At 45.0% G+C, this 18,227-nt stretch overlaps 1 protein-coding gene across 1 annotated transcript in view; it reads left to right on the plus strand.

Annotated features, from left to right (window-relative positions):
- CACNA1E (calcium voltage-gated channel subunit alpha1 E) overlaps window positions 1-18,227 on the plus strand; it is a 327,543-nt gene that overhangs the window by 293,454 nt on the left and 15,862 nt on the right. Inside the window, exons 38-43 of the mRNA XM_088673714.1 lie at window positions 1,595-1,700; window positions 3,864-3,971; window positions 4,822-4,922; window positions 6,802-6,908; window positions 11,391-11,499; window positions 16,911-17,039. Coding sequence (XP_088529840.1) covers window positions 1,595-1,700; window positions 3,864-3,971; window positions 4,822-4,922; window positions 6,802-6,908; window positions 11,391-11,499; window positions 16,911-17,039 — 660 coding nt within the window. The remainder of the gene's footprint in view (window positions 1-1,594; window positions 1,701-3,863; window positions 3,972-4,821; window positions 4,923-6,801; window positions 6,909-11,390; window positions 11,500-16,910; window positions 17,040-18,227) is intronic.

Below are 18,227 nucleotides of genomic sequence, written 5' to 3' on the forward strand. Positions count from 1 at the left end.
ACTCCTTAACCTGTTCCTCTCCCAGAGATGTCTGACAAGGCAGCAACTATCTGCCCGATAGAGTTGAAAACTGAAACCTTCCAGAACATGGCCCTTCCAACTCTCCCATTCTATGATAACCAGCTAGCTCAATAAAATATGCCATCTTTTGCAGTCCTGAATGGAATATATTCAGTTCCCTTGTGTTGGAAAACTAACTGTAAAGATTATAGGCGAGCACTCTAAAAACGTGCCACTCAATCTGTGCTGACTAATGGAAATACAAGGAAGGAAGGCTGAAGGCTGTAGAAGGAGCATGAAATATTCACCAAGCTGAAATGTCTTCAGTGGAGCTTATGACTTAACAATTGCATGGTTCACTCATGCAGCCTAGGTGGCAAGAAACACCCTCCTCTGAAGCTGAGCCAGGGAGGGTTCTGTGATGTTTAGAGTGCTGTGGTTGGCTGCACTGAGAAGCAGTCCTTCAATCCTTGTTAGCAACAGAAGGAATTTGCAGACCAGGTTCTTGGAGGCCATGGTCTGGCGAGAGAATGCACCATTCTGGAAATCCTGGCATCCTGTGTGCATTCTGTGACAGGGTTGCAGCCAAAGCTTCAGGACTTAGACACCTTTGAGTTCAGATTGTGCGAGAGAGGACTGCTGAAAACATATCCTTTCGCCATTCAGGTTTGCCAGTTTGTGGCATTTTCCAGGATTTTAGCAAAGGACAGCTTCTGTTCACGGCAGCGCTTACTTGCACACACACTCACCTGTTTCTAGAAGTACACAAAGGGGGGGGGGGACAACAGATTACACAAATGGAAGCATGTTTACTACTTTTGAGCCTGAATTTCACCTAATGATTTTGGGTGGGTGGTGGCTCCCAAAGGATCAGAACGAGGTTGGGTGAATACTGTAGGTGAGGCAGAAGGAGCACAGTATGTACACTCTGGGAAGTGGATTTGGCCATTTCACTTTCCTTTCCTGGGGGTAAATGGAGCATGACCTGCCCACTCCTGCCCTGGTCATCAGTTTTTCTGCATTTGCACCCGCGCTCGCTCGCTCGCTCTCCTCCCGCTTCAGACTCGAGATGAGTCCAAGCCATTGCATGGGCAATCATGTGCTGCCGAGCATAATCTTTCTTCTTAAATCAATTAAACGCAAACTCAAAAAGGGGGCGCCAGGATGTAGCTGGGTAGCACGTTTATCACAGAGAGGCCTGAGTTTGTATCCTGGGATGCAAGATTAAAAAAACAAAACAAACCGGGGGAGGGGGCAGGAGACAAAATGGCTCTGAAAAATGGAGATACAGATCCCCTGGGGCTGTCTCTCCTTGCAAAGTCCTATTTCTTGCTCAAAGTCAGTAAAACGTCATGTAGGCTTGACGAGATGAATAAAAATGGCAAAAGACAGCAAGCAGGCACACTGAGGGGGGGGGACACAATGTGATACCAGCTGGGGGGGATGGAGGGGGCGGTCCTTGCCCTCCTTTTTGGCTATCCTACTTGATGCATTCAAAGCCCCTTTTTCTCGTGTCTCCCTGATACGTTTTTCGATATTGTTTTCTGCCTGCTTCCCCCGCCCCCCCGCTTCCCCCCCCAACTCTTTTGTGCAGAGGCTGGTCCTGATGAATATGCCGGTGGCCGAGGACAACACAGTCCATTTCAGCTCCACCTTGATGGCTCTCATTCGAACAGCTTTGGACATTAAGATTGCTAAAGGTAAAGCAGTGGGGGCCGGAAGCTGAGATGGAACAGCCAAAGGGGCCAGTGGTTGGGAATCTTGCCAATCATCGAACTCCTGAGAATCCTGCCTGCAGAAAAGGAGCTGTTTTGGCAGTCTACTCCATATCCCACACACTCCTGAAATGGCTGGGTGAACATAAAGGCCGTGTACACACTGTACCTTTAAAGCACACAACCTCCCTCAAAGAATCGTGGGAACTGTAGTTTGCCCACCACTGAGCTACAGTTCCGAGCATCCTTAACAAACTGCACTTCCCAGGATTATTTATGACCATTAAATATGTGGTATGTACACACCCATTTTAAGAGCAGCAAAGTATATTCCCTGCCCCTGTGACATACAGTGGTACCTCGGTTTATGAACACAATTGGTTCCGGAAGTCTGTTCATAAACTGAAGCGTTCATAAACTAAAGCGAACTTTCCCATTGAAAGCAATGGAAAGGGGATTAATCCGTTCCAGAGGGTCCGCGGAGTACTTAAACTGAAGCGTTCATAAACTGAAGTGAACTTTCCCATTGAAAGTAATGGAAAGTGGATTAATCCGTTCCAGACGGGTCCGCGGAGTACTCAACCTGAAGCGTACTTAACCCGAAGCATGGGTGTAATTGGTTCCGGAAGTCTGTTCATAAACTGAAGCGTTCATAAACTGAAGCGAACTTTCCCATTGAAAGTAATGGAAAGTGAATTAATCCGTTCCAGATGGGTCCGCGGCATTCGTAAACCGAAAATTCATAAACCGAGGTGTTTATAAACCGAGGTTCCACTGTACTGAGAAGGGAAGAGTTCAATACAGAACTGAATGCAAACATCAACAGAGGCCCATCATTGCACTGGGGCAACCATATATATTTAATCTAGAGCTTCTGCTGTCAACACTGGGCCTTGGAGGCACTCAGAAGCAGCATTGCTGATTTCTGGTACCTCCAAAGCTCAGAGCCTCAAAGACAAGACTCCTCCCTTCTCTTGATGAAGAGGAGGGTGGAGAGCCAGCCCAAGACATGTTGCTTCTTGAGGTACAACAGCAAATGTCCCACTCTGCAAGATAAGGTACCCAGTGTTGGCCAAGTTGTTTTGGCACGAGAAGCAGAAAATCTCAGAAGCACCTCTCCCTGCAACAACAACAAATTAAATAGCTAAAAAATGTATTATCCTTGAATGACACCTAAAATCAGATGTCTCACTCAGCCCTCATCGTCCTGGAAGAGATACACCCACAGATTCTAACTGGGTACCAAGGTCAGCCAAAATGAATGGACTCCTGGCATCAAGGTTTGGCACAGTTACCATTTTTCCTCCCATTGTGAGACTGTTGGCACAAGGACATGGTAACTTGTCTTCATTTAGCAACGGTCTGGCAAGTTTAGCTCTGCAGCGGTCAAGTCCCTGCATCCCTGCCAAAACTAATTTCCACCTCCCAACCTGGAGGGCAGAAATGTCCCCACCCCACCCCACCCCCACCCCAGATTAGATCCTTTCACATACAGAAAAGCTTCGGAAAGCTACAAGAGGTATCAAAACCAACAGTTCTTTCAGAGTTGCAAGTAAAATTCAAATGGTTGGGAATTAAGACACATTGGTGTCAATAATGCAGGAAATCTACTCCCCCCCTACATAAGTCCTACATACAACTTTCGAAATTGTCTTATTATACTCACTACCAGTCCTTCATTTAAGATACCAGGCCTACTTCAACCCACACAAGCCTTCTGTTAATCCCAAAAACTGATCCTGGTGGCTCCATTCAGATTCTGAATCCTAAAGCCATCCCACACAGACCTGCCGTCACCAGCCACCAGGACCGTCCGGAACAGATTAATCCACTTTCCATTACTTTCAATGGGAAAGTTCGCTTCAGTTTATGAACGCCTCAGGTTATGAACAGACTTCCAGGACCAATTGTGTTCATAAACCGAGGTACCACTGTAGTTCTGTATTTCTTCCTGCTGAGGCACTGTGATATAGTGGACCAGAGGTCTACATTTGGACCAGGTATTCTGGTGTTTAAATCAATGTACAGTCATGAAGCTGAATGTGTGGCCTTTGGGCAAGTCACGTGCTCTCAGCCTCACATATTTCACTGTTGTTGTCAGGATAAAAAAAAAATATGACAGTTTCATTTTGACCTGCTTTCCCCTAGGTGGTGCAGACTGGCAGCAGCTGGACTCCGAGCTCCAGAAAGAGATTTTGACCATCTGGCCTCACCTCTCACAGAAGATGCTGGACCTATTGGTGCCTATGCCGAAAAGTGAGTTATTGTTTAGGCATTGCGGCTGCCAGGTCCCTATGCGATGACAAGACTGGGATGGGAAAGACTGGAAGAATTAAGAAACTGTAGATGGTTGGAAGGATGGATGGAGGCATAGATAGATATGCTTGGTTGCCAAAGGGTGAAAAAGGAAAGGGATATAAACAATCACATTTACCTCCTGATTCCTGGCCATTTACTTTGCAGATATTTTATATGACCACTGAGTGCTTTTTTCTGGGGGTACGCACGGACACACACCCCTAAACATTTTGCTAATCTAAGTTTGGCCTCATTGAGGGGCAGTATTTCAATATGAGTAGGAAAATGAGAGCACCCCTAAACATTTTTTTATAGGAAAAAAGCACTGTGACCATCTATCCTCCATCTTTAGGTCCCAGGCATAAACATGAGGATGAAATTCTGAAGTATTTTCCTGCTAAGTCTCACCTCCAAGTAGCCAACCTTTGGAGCAATTCTCTCTCTCTCTCTCTCTCTCTCTCTCTCTCTCTCTCTCTCTCTCTCTCTCTCTCTCTCTCACACACACACACACACACACACACACACACACACACACACACCTGCAAGAGAAGTATTCTGTGCACTTTTTAATTCATTGCATGAAAAATTAGGCCTGAGCAGAAAGACACATTTTTCAGGAGGTGCCTCAAGCAGATAGCCGATGGCACCTCAAGATTCACAGAGCAAAGGGCGTTCCTTTGTGAACTTGTGTGGTTGCTTCAAAGCCATGCAATGATTGACATGCCCCTGATCCAACTTCCTACACACCTGCTATTGCACCTGAAGAGCGTCGTTTCTGTTAACATAGAACTCTGCCTTTTACTTCCAGCTACGGACCTGACAATTGGAAAAATCTATGCAGCCATGATGATAATGGACTATTATAAGCAGAGTAAAGCTAAAAAACAAAGGCAGCAACTGGAAGAACAGGTACAGATCCACTGCAGCAAGTAACAGCAATCCTACTGCATTGAGGGTTGAAAGCTTATGGAAATGATATTTGCACGAGAAATATCAACATGGGGAGCTGGGGGTTATTTGCGCAGGAGTTAACAAATGACTTCCAACCTATTGATGCATTCCCGTATTTGGTTTTTCTTGATTGCCTTATCTGTTAGGCTTGTTTTCTGATGTTTCTCCAAGGAGCTCATCTTGACCTATGTATGGTTCCCAGCTAGCCTCCCTTTCAGGCAATTTACAAGGCAATGGTGGCCCTAGGAATAAACGGGCAGGGGGCAACACAGAAGGGGTCAACTGTGTATCCCATACTGGATTCCAGAAGGAACAAGCCATAGCATATGTCACATTAATGCTATTGGAAATAATATATATATGATAAGAATAATATTGGAGAAAACTGGATATTGAAACCTGCTTAACCTACTGTATATTCCGGCATATAAAACGACTGGGCTTATAAGACGACCCCCAACTTTTCCAGTTAAAATACAGAGTTTGGGATATACTTGCCATATAAGAAATATGACCCGGCATATAAGACGACCCCCAACTTTTGAGAAGATTTTCCTGGGTTAAAAAGTAGTCTTATACGCAGGAATATACAGTAAATCATATATCCCAGTTTTACAGTGGCCCTTTAAAGTACGCTTCACGCAGAGTATACGCAGTCAGAAGTTGACCTGGCTAAGAAAACGCCACCAAGAGCGTAGTGAATTATCTCCCTTATATGAAACCCCTTACTAGCTGCACACTTGTAAAAGTATGCAGATGAAAATATAAACGGTTGGGTTTCTTTAACTGAAATACAAACTGACTCTAAAGAGACTTTAAACTAAAGATAAATGCTTTCTCTCTTAGCAACATTCCAACCTTCAACCCATTCCAAACCTCCCACAAACTCCCACATAACTCCCATTAAACTACCCAAGAATTAACAGCAAACTAGCTTCATAACTAAGCAACTCTCATACTAAGATTCAACTAAGGAATCTCTTAAACTGAGAGTCTCTCTCAATAAGATTCAACTTGGAATCTCTTAAACTGAGAACAACTGAGAGAGTGATCTACTAAGAGATGAATCAAACTGAAAGATCTAACTTAGAAATGCAGAAGGCTTTCTGGCAGAGCCTTATATACAAGAAGCAGAGCCCACGCCTGTGAGCAAATAACAGAAACACCGGCACCTGTTTCTCTTAAACAGACAGTATTAACATTAGACCGGTTCTAAAGTAACTTGACTATTCAAAAAAATCCAACAAATGCCTCCATCCCCGGGGGGTGCATTCCCTGAAATGAATGCCATCGATTGTGACATCCCACTCCACCCCATATAAACCATGCTTACAGCCTTGCTGTAGTTCATGAGCAATGGAGAAGGCATGATTTGTCTTATAAGTAACCACAAAGGCTTAGAAATCCCCCCCAGTGCAGCTCATCTTACAGGACCAGGTCAGATTGGGGAAAACTCTAGCGGTTCCCCTCTCCTTTCCCCTGCAGTGGTACCCATTTATCTACTTGCACTGGTGTGCTTTTGAACTGCTAGGTTGGCAGGAGCTGGGACAGAGCAATGGGAGCTCACCCCGTCATGGGGATTCGAACCGCCGACCTTCTGATCGGCAAGCCCAAGAGGCTCGGTGGTTTTAGACCACAGTGCCACCCGCGCTTTCGCTCACTTAGTTGTAAGATACACACATCCAACCGACTTCAGATGCGCATGCCGAAGAGGTGCCGTTCCCCATCAAAACTAGATTCACCATTAAGAAACACTGTGTTGTTGTTTATTTACCAATCTGTATTTTGAACTGAGATTATTTTCCCCTCCCCTTTTTTATCATTATTTTGAATCCAGAAAAATGCCCCAATGTTCCAGCGCATGGAGCCTTCCTCTCTTCCTCAGGAGATCATTTCTAATGCCAAAGCTTTGCCTTACCTCCAGCAAGATACCCTTTCAGGACTGTAAGTGCAGATGTTTGAGTAAAACGACATGTCCATGCGGGCGTATCTGCATATTCGGGCTGCAATTGTGTTGTTCTTTAGAATGGCACTAAAGATATAAAGCGCTTTTCCCGGCTAAGGGTGGGAGAGAACTAATAAATTTGGACTTCCTGTGATCGGCAAGGGAGGAGAGCATCTGTGGAGGGGTTGTCCCCTCCTGCTTGCTCCGATGCAGTTTAGCAAGGGGGAGGGACAACAGATACACTGTTTCTCCTCCTCCACTGCAGGAAAAAACCATCCAGTTTACATTTTAACGTGGGCCTACTTAATTTGCACTCCACAACCAATACAAGAATCGTAATTCAGCTGTCCTTCACAATATGCATTTTGTGAGCCAGCTCTCCAACAAATATATGCATGCAAAATGTGACTATGAAGAGGAAGTGCACACAAAAAATGCATTATGTGCTCGAAAATTGCTTGCAAAAGTGTGTGTGTGTGTGTGTGTGTTAGTCACCATTGATAGCTCAGTTGGTAGAGCGTGATGCTCTTAATCTCAAGTGGGTTTGAGCCCCCCCCCTTTGGGCGAAAGATTCCTGCATCGCAAGGGGTTGGACTTGATGACCCTCATTCTCCCTTCCAAGTCTACAACTCTGTGATTCTACGTGAGGCAAAACTGCATATGCTGGGAGTGTGCAGATCTTTGTGATACTGCAAACTGATGCAGGAATTGGGCAAAAATGACTGAAGAATGGAAAAACGAGAAGCGGAGGAACCATAATTGACATAAACATCTTTCCATATTCCAAATGAGGCACTATACAAATGAGGCAACTGAGTTTACAGGTGATGTAAAAATTGGGGTTTGGCTTTTGCTGCCCAACTCCCCATAGGACTCTGAGTCCCCTAAGTCCATGATCGGTCAGAGAAGAATGGATAGAGGCAGGATCCAGTGGAAAGCAAGGCAGATCTTTATTTTTCTGTTGCAGCAGACTTCCCTCCCCTGCTTCCAAGGAGGAAGAGACCCTGAACAAAAGAGTGCAGGAACCTTTAAAGACTTTGGACATTGCCCAACCGCCTTAGCCAAAGACCACCCCAAAATCATCATACATACATCACAGAAGGAGGTGGTCTACAGCAGAAATCCTGTCTGCCAGGATACCTGAGAATGGTCACTTATTGCATTACTTGGGCAGCCTGGCCATTTTTTGGTGATGGTTAATATTTTAGTTCCTGAATCCAGGTCACAGGCTCATCCTGTCCATACACAAATACACCCTTAAGACAGGATTTGTAGGCGAAAAGACAATGGGAAGGCTTTCCCCATTTGCCTCCCTTACTGCAGAGGAATATTTTGAGGTCAATGGGAGAGTCAAAATAGCTTCAGGATTGCTCTCCTGTTCAGTTATGTGATTTACCAGTATATATTTAGATATATGTGCATTTTTGAATATTTATTCTATATTTGAGGCCTTAGAATTCTTGCAACACAGGCAGTACAGACAATATTTCCCATCCCCTTGTAGAATCAGCCAATGTTTTACCAGCGACTGCTGCCTGTTTTTCCCTACCATGGAAAATCCAATTTGAAAAGAATGGAACCTTAGCAGAAACTCCACAGGTGTGGCTGTTCATTGTGGCTATTTCCCCTTATTTTTCTTCAAGCTCCTCCTGCTGGTTTCTGCCTGATTAATTGCTTCCTCTTTCTACTGCTGCTAATCTGACACACACACACACCCAAATTAGAGAATTCCTGTTGCTTCGTCTCTCTCTCTCTCTCTCTCTCTCTCTCTCTCTCTCTCTCTCTCTCCCTCTCTCTCTCTCTGTGTGTGTGTGTGTGTGTTTAATTACTCTTGCTGCAATGGGGAAAGGAATTACAGTTTCTCAGAAAGGGCAGAACATTAACTTTTCTTTTAGCGGAGAAAATTCACAACCGGAGAGAAAGTCACTCTGCATTAAGTCCTTTACTGTTTTCTGCCGGGGGTGGGTGGGGTGTTTGTGTGTGTGTGTGTGTGGCAGGGGGGTGGGTGGAGAAGGAACAACTTGTAGAAATGATTAAGTAACCACGAAGAGGAGTTGGGAGAAGGCTGAGGAGGCTCGCGCCTGCTATGTAACCAAAACATAACAGAATGTGCATGCCAGGAAACAGCATAGATTCTCTGCTGCAAAATAAAAGGAGAACGCAACAGTTAAGAGAATGCTACCAGCTCTCCATCTGAAAGCGCCAAAAGACGTAACAGAAATAACAAATAAATGGGAGACAAATCTGAATTGGGTCTTACCATAACCTGGCAAGTGCATCATTCTAGGGAACAGAGGCAATCAGGGGTACAGTGCTTTTTTGCACTACTGAGAGACTCAGCATGCCCCCAATATACAGTCCACAGAAGATGCAGAATTGCAAAGAAACCAGCCCTGATCATGAAGGCTGACTGGGAGAAATGGCCAGAATAGCCTCTTGTTCCTTTTCCATTCCTCCTCCAAAGTTTCCAAAATCCTGTGCTATGTCAAGGCATACCCTTTCTCCCTGCCATCCCAAGTCTGAATGGGAGGGGGGCATTGATAGCATTTTTCAAACTCTACATGAAGTCTAGAAATAACTTGGAGTGAAAATATTATTCAAAGAAACCCCCCAAAGAAACAGGTGGTATTTAACACCAGTAAAATTAGCCAAGATGTATAGGATGAGTAGTAAAACATGCTGGAAATGTAAAGAGAAGGATGGTGAATTTTATCATATGTGGTGGACTTGCGAAAAAGTTAAAAGATTTTGGGAAATGATATACAATGAACTGAAAAAGATTTTAAAATATACCTTTCCCCAAAAAACGGAGGCTTTTTTATTGGGTCATATAGGAAAAGAGATTGTAAAAGAGGATCAAGTATTGTTTATGTATGCGACAACCGCAGCAAGGACTTTGTTAGCCCAAAAATGGAAAACTCAGGAGTTACCGACGATTGAAGAGTGGCAGACAAAAATGATAGACTATGCAGAATTAGCAAGACTGACTAGCAGGATCCGAAACCAGGGAGAGGCAAAGTTCCAAAAAGACTGGAGTAAATTTGTGGACTATATGGAGAGGAATTGTAGAAGTTTAAAGACACTTGCAGGACTGAAATAAATCCTACGAAATGACTTTAAGTAGGAGGAGTAAAGGAACTGCGAGATAAGAGTTGATAAGAAAACCAGATGAGGGGAGGGAGGGAAGTCAAAGCTTGACAGAGCATTGGGAATTCGAGATAGATGAAGAGATGTTAAAAAGAGAAAAATTTTGTGTGTTGTGTTTATTGTTGAATGTTTTGTTTTGTTTAATGTGTTTAATGTGTCTATTTGAAAAACTTAATAAATTGCTTTTTAAAACAAACAAACACAAAGAAACCCCCTGCATGTACAAAACATTATTCCAGGAACAGATAGGCCACTGTGGAAAAGGCTTTCTCTGATTCAGCCCTTGTTAAATCACTTTTGGCTTGTCAACCAACTGTACATGTTCCATAAGGACTACATTTACTTATGCATATTTATTTGGAAGAAGAAGAAGTGTTTGGATTTGATATCCTGCTTTATCACTACCTGAAGGAGTCTCAAAGCGGCTAACAATCTCCTCCCCCTCCCCCCCACAACAAACACTCTGTGAGGTGAGTGGGGCTGAGAGACTTCAGAGAAGTGTGACTAGCCCAAGTCACCCAGCAGCTGTATGTGGAGGAGCAGAGATGCGAACCTGGTTCCCCAGATTACGAGTCTACCGCTCTTAACCACTACACCACACTGATGGTACAGCCGTAGGGTGACACTATTGATTAAAGAAACAAAACAGCTGATGGCGCAGGTTTGAAGGCGTTGTTGTTGTTTTTTATCTTTTGCTGCTGTGTGCAGATTAAAATTGGCTTTCTTCTCCTTCCTGCACAATCCAGGTTCATAAGCCCATTGAGTTTAACAGGACAGAGTTAAGTTGTGTGTGTAACCTTTCCCCTTGGAATAAATAGGATTAAAGTGGACTTAACTTTGGCTGGATCATGCTCCTTGTTTTTATTATCATATGGTTATCTTAACAATAGTAATAGAACAATAACGCCTTAAAAGGACCAGCAGCTTCTCCCAAAGAGAACTCCACAAACTCCCCACAGAGAAGGCCCCGTTTCTCCTATAAATGAACATTTACTTCTAATGGCAGTGGCCTCTGAACTGGAGATCTTTGTAGAATCATAGAATTGTAGAGTTGGACGGGACCATGAGGATCATCTAGTCCAACCCCCTGCAATGCAGGAATCTTTTGCCCAATGTGGGGCTCGAACTCATGACCCTGAGATCAAGAGTCTCATGCTCTACTGGCTGAGCTATCCACTGTGCCCCGAGATGGCGTGTTGTTCATCGTGGAGTGAGGCTCTTAATGAAATGCTGCAAGATCTTCTGTTTGGCGGGAGTCAAAGAAATAACCAACAGGAGTTGGACCATCAGAGTTTTGTGTTCTCCTTTCATTTGAAGCTAGGTTAACTTTACAGGAGCAGCCGGAGTGGGTTCCCTTCCCTGAGCCCACTCTCTCCCCAAGAGATATTCCAGCTGGCTTGCATGGATCCATCCCAAGGGGAATATCAAGAGCAGCAATCTCTGGTAAGTCCATTTATGAATGTTTCTCGTGCTATTCTGTTCTGTTCTGTTCATGTGAAATCCTGGCACTTTGGGTTGCCATCTGGAGTTCAAGCATCAGTGTGCTTGCCTATATAGATGGCTTTACTAATCTTACCTCTTCTCTCCTTCTAGACCTTTATTCCCAGGACATATTCTGACAGTCTTTCCCAAAGCCATCCTGTGGGATGTTGTATTGAAACTGAGCCAGGTTTAATTCCCTCCCCTTTGTTTATTTATATCCTCCAAAATTCTGTTTTGTCACACCCTGAGCCGTTCTCGTTGATGGTTACGTGCAAGGGTGCCATTTCTGTTAGAGAAAAGGAGAAGAGCTGTTGGCCAACCCCTGTGATGATTGTTGGGCACATGCGCCGCCATTCCTGGATTCATCTCTGATAGGATCATTGGGAAGCCAAGAGCAGCTGACTTGAAGAAGATTAGACTGCAGAGTACAATCAGGATCAGCCTTGAATATTGGGCAGGCTTTACAAGAAGAAGAGCGAACATTTCTGTACGCCAGGCGAGGCTCAATTGTCTAACTGAGCAACAGTATTCGTCTGGGAAATATCCGCTCCGTGTCTCTCCTCTTAGAGACCTGTCAAGGGATGCTAATGTCATAGTTGCACAACTATGATAGGGCTAATGAAGGAGCCTAACTACTCTCTGAGTACCACCAACCATAGCTGCCAAGTCTCCCGTATTCCCCGGGAAACCCCCGTTTTTCCAGCTGTTCCCAGCGGAAAAAACAGATTTTTTTTGTTTTCCCCTGGTTTACTTACCAGCTGGGGGAGGCTCCTTCTGCGGATGTCTGGAGTCTCTGGACATGCGCAGAAACGTTTTCTGGCACGCAGCCATTTTGGAACTGAGCGGAGCATGCTCAGAAGCGACTTTTGATGATGCTCTGCCCAGTTCCAAAATGGCTGCAGCGTGACTTTCGGCGCGGTGGCCATTTTGGAACTGGGCAGAGCAGCATCAAAAGTCGCTTCTGAGCATGCTCCGCCCAGTTCCAAAATGGCGGCAGCGCTACTTCCGGTCTGCTACTTCCGGTCCGGTCCCTTATTTTTCCGGCAGGAACTTGGCAGGTATGCCACCAACATACTCAGCCATCATGGTTTGCTGCTGTCCTACAACCACCTAGAAAAGAGATTTCTGGTAGGCAGAACCTCTTGTCTGTTCCCGAAAGGAATCAGGGTACTACATGGTATCTTTACTATGGCTCTCATGAGGTATACAAAAGTAAAAACAGATGCTCACAAAATATATTCCATTGTCCTTATTTTAATCCGAAATGTATTCAAAAGCTTGAACATCACTGGATGTTGCCTTCCCTTCCTCTTCCAAACCCAAATAAAACACGGCACAGTGGTACCTCTGGTTACGAACGCTTCCGGTTACGAGCTCCACTAATCCGGAAGTAGCTGCTCCTGGTTGCAAACTTTGCCCCAGGATGCGAACGGAAATTGCTCACCAGAGGCACACATGCAGCGGGAGGCCCCATTAGCGAAAGCGTGCCTCAGGATAAAAACGTTTTCCGCTTAAGAACGGACCTCCGGAACGAATTAAGTTTGTAACCAGAGGTACCACTGTATCTCTGCATTGTGTGCAATCAGACTGGTTTTTCTTTTCAAAAGCAGCAGTTCCTTCAACACTATTTTATACTTATTCATATTCATTGGATTATTTCCCTGCCCTTCTCCGTAAGGCCTCGGGGCGGGTTACACAATAGAATACACAATTATAAAAATACATAATCTTAGAATTTTGAAGTGTCAGGCATAGCTCTAGTGGCTTTAGCCCAAACGTAGCAGAGTTCTCCTGCACAGCGCAGAAGCTAGTTGAGGTGGAAATGACTAGTCGGCTAGACGCAGAATAACTATTTACAGGATTTATTAAAAGAAAATAAAACCAGCAGAGTTTCTGCATACAAAGCAAAGCAAAATAAATCCTCTCTGTCTCTCTCTCTTCAACCATATACACAGCACTTCTACTCCTAACACTCAACAAGGTACAACAGTGCTAGCATTCCTAGATAACAGAGTTCAGTGCTAGTCATTAACCAATCAGAGAGTAGTTTCCAGGTCAGGCAGACCTTGGCTTTCTGCCAAGAGTAAATTGACACTGCCTTGAGTTAATTGTGTGAAGCAAGAATCTGTAAGTTTCCCATGAAAACCAATTAACAGAAACTGAACACATAAAACCGTTGCTTTCCACTGTTTCTTAGAGATTCCAAGAGACTTTTTTTAACCATAATGAATGTTCAATGACAATTCTAGCAACTAGAGAATCAGTGAATGGGTAAGCACTGCTGGAAGGTACAATCATTCTGTAAATCCTTTAAGCTACAGACAGACATGTTTTGCAGAAGTTTAGAAATGCAAAATGTATGCAAACTACCGATTAATAACCAAGTCAGATCTTTGGGGTGCTATCAGTGGTTACTTCTGGCTTAAGCTAGTTTTAAAAAAATTCACTGTTCATTGCAGCTGTTGACGATGCCGGTCTTTTCACAGGTTGGTTTCCTCTCATTTTGTAGCCATTTCATCAAGTGGTTTACCCAGTTTACCCAGTTTAAAAACAACAACAACCACGGTATCCAGTGCTTCTGGGTTTGTGTCCATCATGTCTTCACTGCTGGTGTCCATGCTGCAAAATGAAACTGTTTAGTCACATCACACAAATGTGAACATATGCCCCTGACCCAAAACATACACTCAACTTTTCAGTCAGCAGCACTAGTGTCTGTGTGTGTGTGTATGATTGTGCGTGTGTGCACATCGGTGTGCCACCCCTGACACTTGTTGCACTGCAGTGCTATATAAGTGTGCCTCTCCAGTCTGCTCTGTGTGCTTCTCAAAGTGTAAAGTTTGTATCCTCGGGCTCTTTCCCACTTCAGCCTGAAACAAGAAACTGCAGGCAATCTTTTGCCAGACTCTTCTGTGTGATGTCATCCCTACCAGTGACATACATAGCTGCCAAGTCTCCCGTATTCCCCGGGAAACCCCTGTTTTTCCAGCTGTTCCCAGCCGAAAAAAACAGATTAGGGGTTTTTCCCCCGGGTTATTCTTGCGCGGCGGCCATTTTGGAACTGGGTGGAGCATGCTCAGAAGCGACTTTTGATGTTGCTTTGCCCAGTTCCAAAATGGCTGCAGCACGACTTCTGGTGCGGCGGCCATTTTGGAACAGGGCAGAGCAGCATCAAAAGTAGCTTCTGAGCATGCTCCGCCCAGTTCCAAAATGGCAGCAGCGCTACTTCCGGTCTGCTACTTCCAGTCCAGTCCCTTATTTCTCAGGCCGGAACTTGGTAGCTATGACTGGGCTGGTTTGTATAAGGCTAGGTGAGCCTTAGGCTTCAAGAAGGAATTCAGATGGTGTCCCTTCTCTTTTTCATGATCTTACCATGTCGTATGAACCAGTGCCAAATTTACGTATAAGCTAAACAAGCTATAGCTTAGGGCCCCACTCTCTTGCCCCCCCCCCAAAAAAAAATTAAAGGAAAAAACTGGGTGTACATTTCCAAAATATAAGATAAGTTCAACAATTACTTTGATAAAATACATATTTTGTTATGTGCAAATGGCTTTACTGTAGATACCTATTAGGTCCATAAATTACCATATATTCAACACGGACGCAGGTGGTGCTGTGGGTTAAACCACAGAGCCTAGGGCTTGCTGATCAGAAGGTTGGCGGTTCGAACCCCTGCGACGGGGTGAGCTTCTGCGATCCCAGCTCCTGCCAACCTAGCAGTTCGAAAGCACGTCAAAGTGCAAGTAGATAAATAGAGACCGCTACAACGGGAAGGTAAACGGCATTTCTGTGTGCTGCTCTGGTTCACCAGAAGCGGCTTTGTCATGCTGGCCACATGACCTGGAAGCTGTACGCCGGCTCCCTCAGCCAATAATGTGAGATGAGCGCGCAACCCCAGAGTCGGTCATGACTGGACCTAATGGTCTGGGGTCCCTTTACCTTTTTATATGTTTAACACACACACACACACACACAAAAAAAAAAAAAACAGTGACAATTTGTTGTTGACAAAGGACAGCCCCATTACTTTCAGTAGCTTAGGGCCTCATCAAGCCTAAATCCGGCCCTAGTCTGAACCTGGACAAACTGTGGTTAATCTTAACCATGGTTTATGGAATTCTAACCATGGTTTATTGAAACAGGCCAACTTCAAACCATAGTTTGTGATTCTAGCTTGTTCTCACTAACCATAGTTAAGATTAACTATAGTTTGAGGACTGGGTGACATGTTGAACTATGGTTTATCTAAAAATGGAAGCTGAAGTCTCCCCACTGCAGCCATGCTGGAAGGGGGGAGGAAAGGTGTAACATGTTAACCGAGGGCACGCTGCCTCTCCATAGCTGCCAAGTCTCCCGTATTCCCCGGGAAACCCCCGTTTTTCCAGCTGTTCCCAGCAAAAAAATGGATTTTTTTGTTTTTTCCCAGTTTATTCTGGCGTGGTGGCCATTTTGGAACTGGGCGGAGCATGCTCAGAAGTGACTTTTGATGCTGCTCTGCCCAGTTCCAAAATGGCTGCAGCGGCGGCCATTTTGGAACAGGGCAGAGCAGCATCAAAAGTCGCTTCTGAGCATGCTCCTCCCAGTTCCAAAATGGCGGCAGCGCTACTTCCGGTCTGCTACTTCCGGTCCAGTCCCTTATTTCTCAGGCAGGGACTTGGCAGGTATGTGCCTCTCACCCTCATAAGGCTAAACAGTGGTTACATGCAACCTGAGCCACTGTTCCCCAATCTTCCCCCCCCAATAAAATAATTATATTATTTATCATTGTTGCCCCTAACAAAAAGAGAAATAATGAAAATGGGCATCAAACAAAAATATCCCAACACTTTGTGCATGTCCAGTAAAGTCATTACTAATTGATCAGATAGGGAGAAAGACACAGAATCCGCCAGGCTTAAAAAAATATCGAAGAACAGATCTCACAGAGTGCATATATCTGGCACCGAGAGCATTTCTGCCAGTGAAAGTGCTTTGAGAATTGCAGCTGGAGATAAACCAGAAAGGCACAGAAATCCAGCCCAGTCGTTCCCTTTGAATGTCATTGATTTAAATCCAAACTGATGTCCAAAGAAACCTATCCAATAAGAAGAAAAACCTGTGCTGGATTTCTACACTCAGATATTCTGGAACCAATACACCTGCTTTCCAGTCAAACAACAATTGCTGTTAAACATTCCTAAGCCCACTTCCTTCCTTGCTAGAGAGTCCCAATGTGCTTAGGAGTTCAAGTCTCCTACCCCCTTTCTCGCCAGCATAAAGCACTGTGTTTTAAGCATTCCTAACGCACTCATGAAAAAGCCATTGGCAGCAGATGGCAACCTATGTGATCAAGCGAAACCCCATGAGCTTGGCTGTGTGTTTATTTCCAGGAGCCAGAGGTTAGAGAGTTTAAAAGAGTGCGGCCCCCTAACTGTGGCAGCTACCTCCCGGTGGATACTCAGGAACGAGCTGTATCTGGGAGGGCCTCTTCCATGCCACGCCTGACTGTGGATCCCCAGGTAAAACCAAGTGAAACGATGCCTGAACAAACAGGAATATAGCATGGCATGAGATGTATGAACCTTTCCCACAGGAGGTTGTTGCTTAGCTTTAGTGTGCACAGGCTACAATCTGCCATTTGAGTTGGCCCCCCTACGAGGCAGTCCTCCATCCCCTTCGACAAAAGAGTTGGAACGCTCTGCGGTGTCCCACCGAGATGGAGAATATACTCTCCAACCCGCCCACTTTGCAGGTGGAGAGCTGGAATGCAGAATTAGTCACTTGTCCAAAGGGAATCAACCCTTCCGTTGCTCAGCTTTCACACTAATGCTTCCTAATGCCACCTTCTTCCAAGTCTGCAGTGAAACGTAGCAGGTTTGTGCTTTGGGGGAAACCACCTTCCGGCTCTCCTTCAACCAAGACTGTTGCTGGTGGCAGCAAGAATGGCGACAGTTTGGAAGAGCCCTTCTCCCAGCCGGAAAGTATTTATTTATTTTCTCGACATAGCCACCTCCTCTTTCAAGTCTATTCCCATTGTCCTAAGACACTTGTCTACATGGCCGCCACCAAGCATCCTGTCCAATCAGTCGTGGCCATACTTCATCTCTTTGTCTGTTGAGCCAGGGTTGTGTTTTTTTCCCTGTCTGTCCGTCTCGTAATCATTTTTGATTAACGGAGAGAGATACACTTTCCCAGGTTTGTACTCTTCAGCCTATGCTGCTTTGCAGTAATTAAACTCTCACTCTCAGCTTGTCCCACAGTGAAGAAGGGCCCTTGTTTGCAAAAGTTCTTGTCAACGTCTGTTGTGTCAGCCTGGCCGTGCTTGCATAAGCAAATTGTGAGGGAAGCGGGGACTTCTCATTCTGCTGAGAAATCTGTGCTTGACAACAATGGCAACGTAACAGCTGAGTTCTGCTGTTGCTCCCTTGCACAACGATTCCCAGTTCCAGAAAATCACACCCTAAAGTGTCGTTGTCCCCCCTCGATTCTAGACACAGAGAGGGGTGTCCAGTAACAGCTGGCTGAGCCCACAGGAGGGAGAGCAAGAGAAAGCAAAACCAGAGTTTTACAGGAAGGCAGCAGCTTCCAGATGGAAGGGTAGAATGAATCAGTGGGAAGGGAAGGGAATCTCAAAAGTAATGAAATAAGCCTAGGAGCAAACGGGGAAAGGGGGCAGGAAGTAGGCTGAGAATGGACTTGGTGGAAAG

The sequence above is a fragment of the Zootoca vivipara genome, chromosome 7 (assembly GCF_965207765.1).
Source record: "Zootoca vivipara chromosome 7, rZooViv2.hap1.1, whole genome shotgun sequence".
Classification (NCBI taxonomy): domain Eukaryota; kingdom Metazoa; phylum Chordata; class Lepidosauria; order Squamata; family Lacertidae; genus Zootoca; species Zootoca vivipara.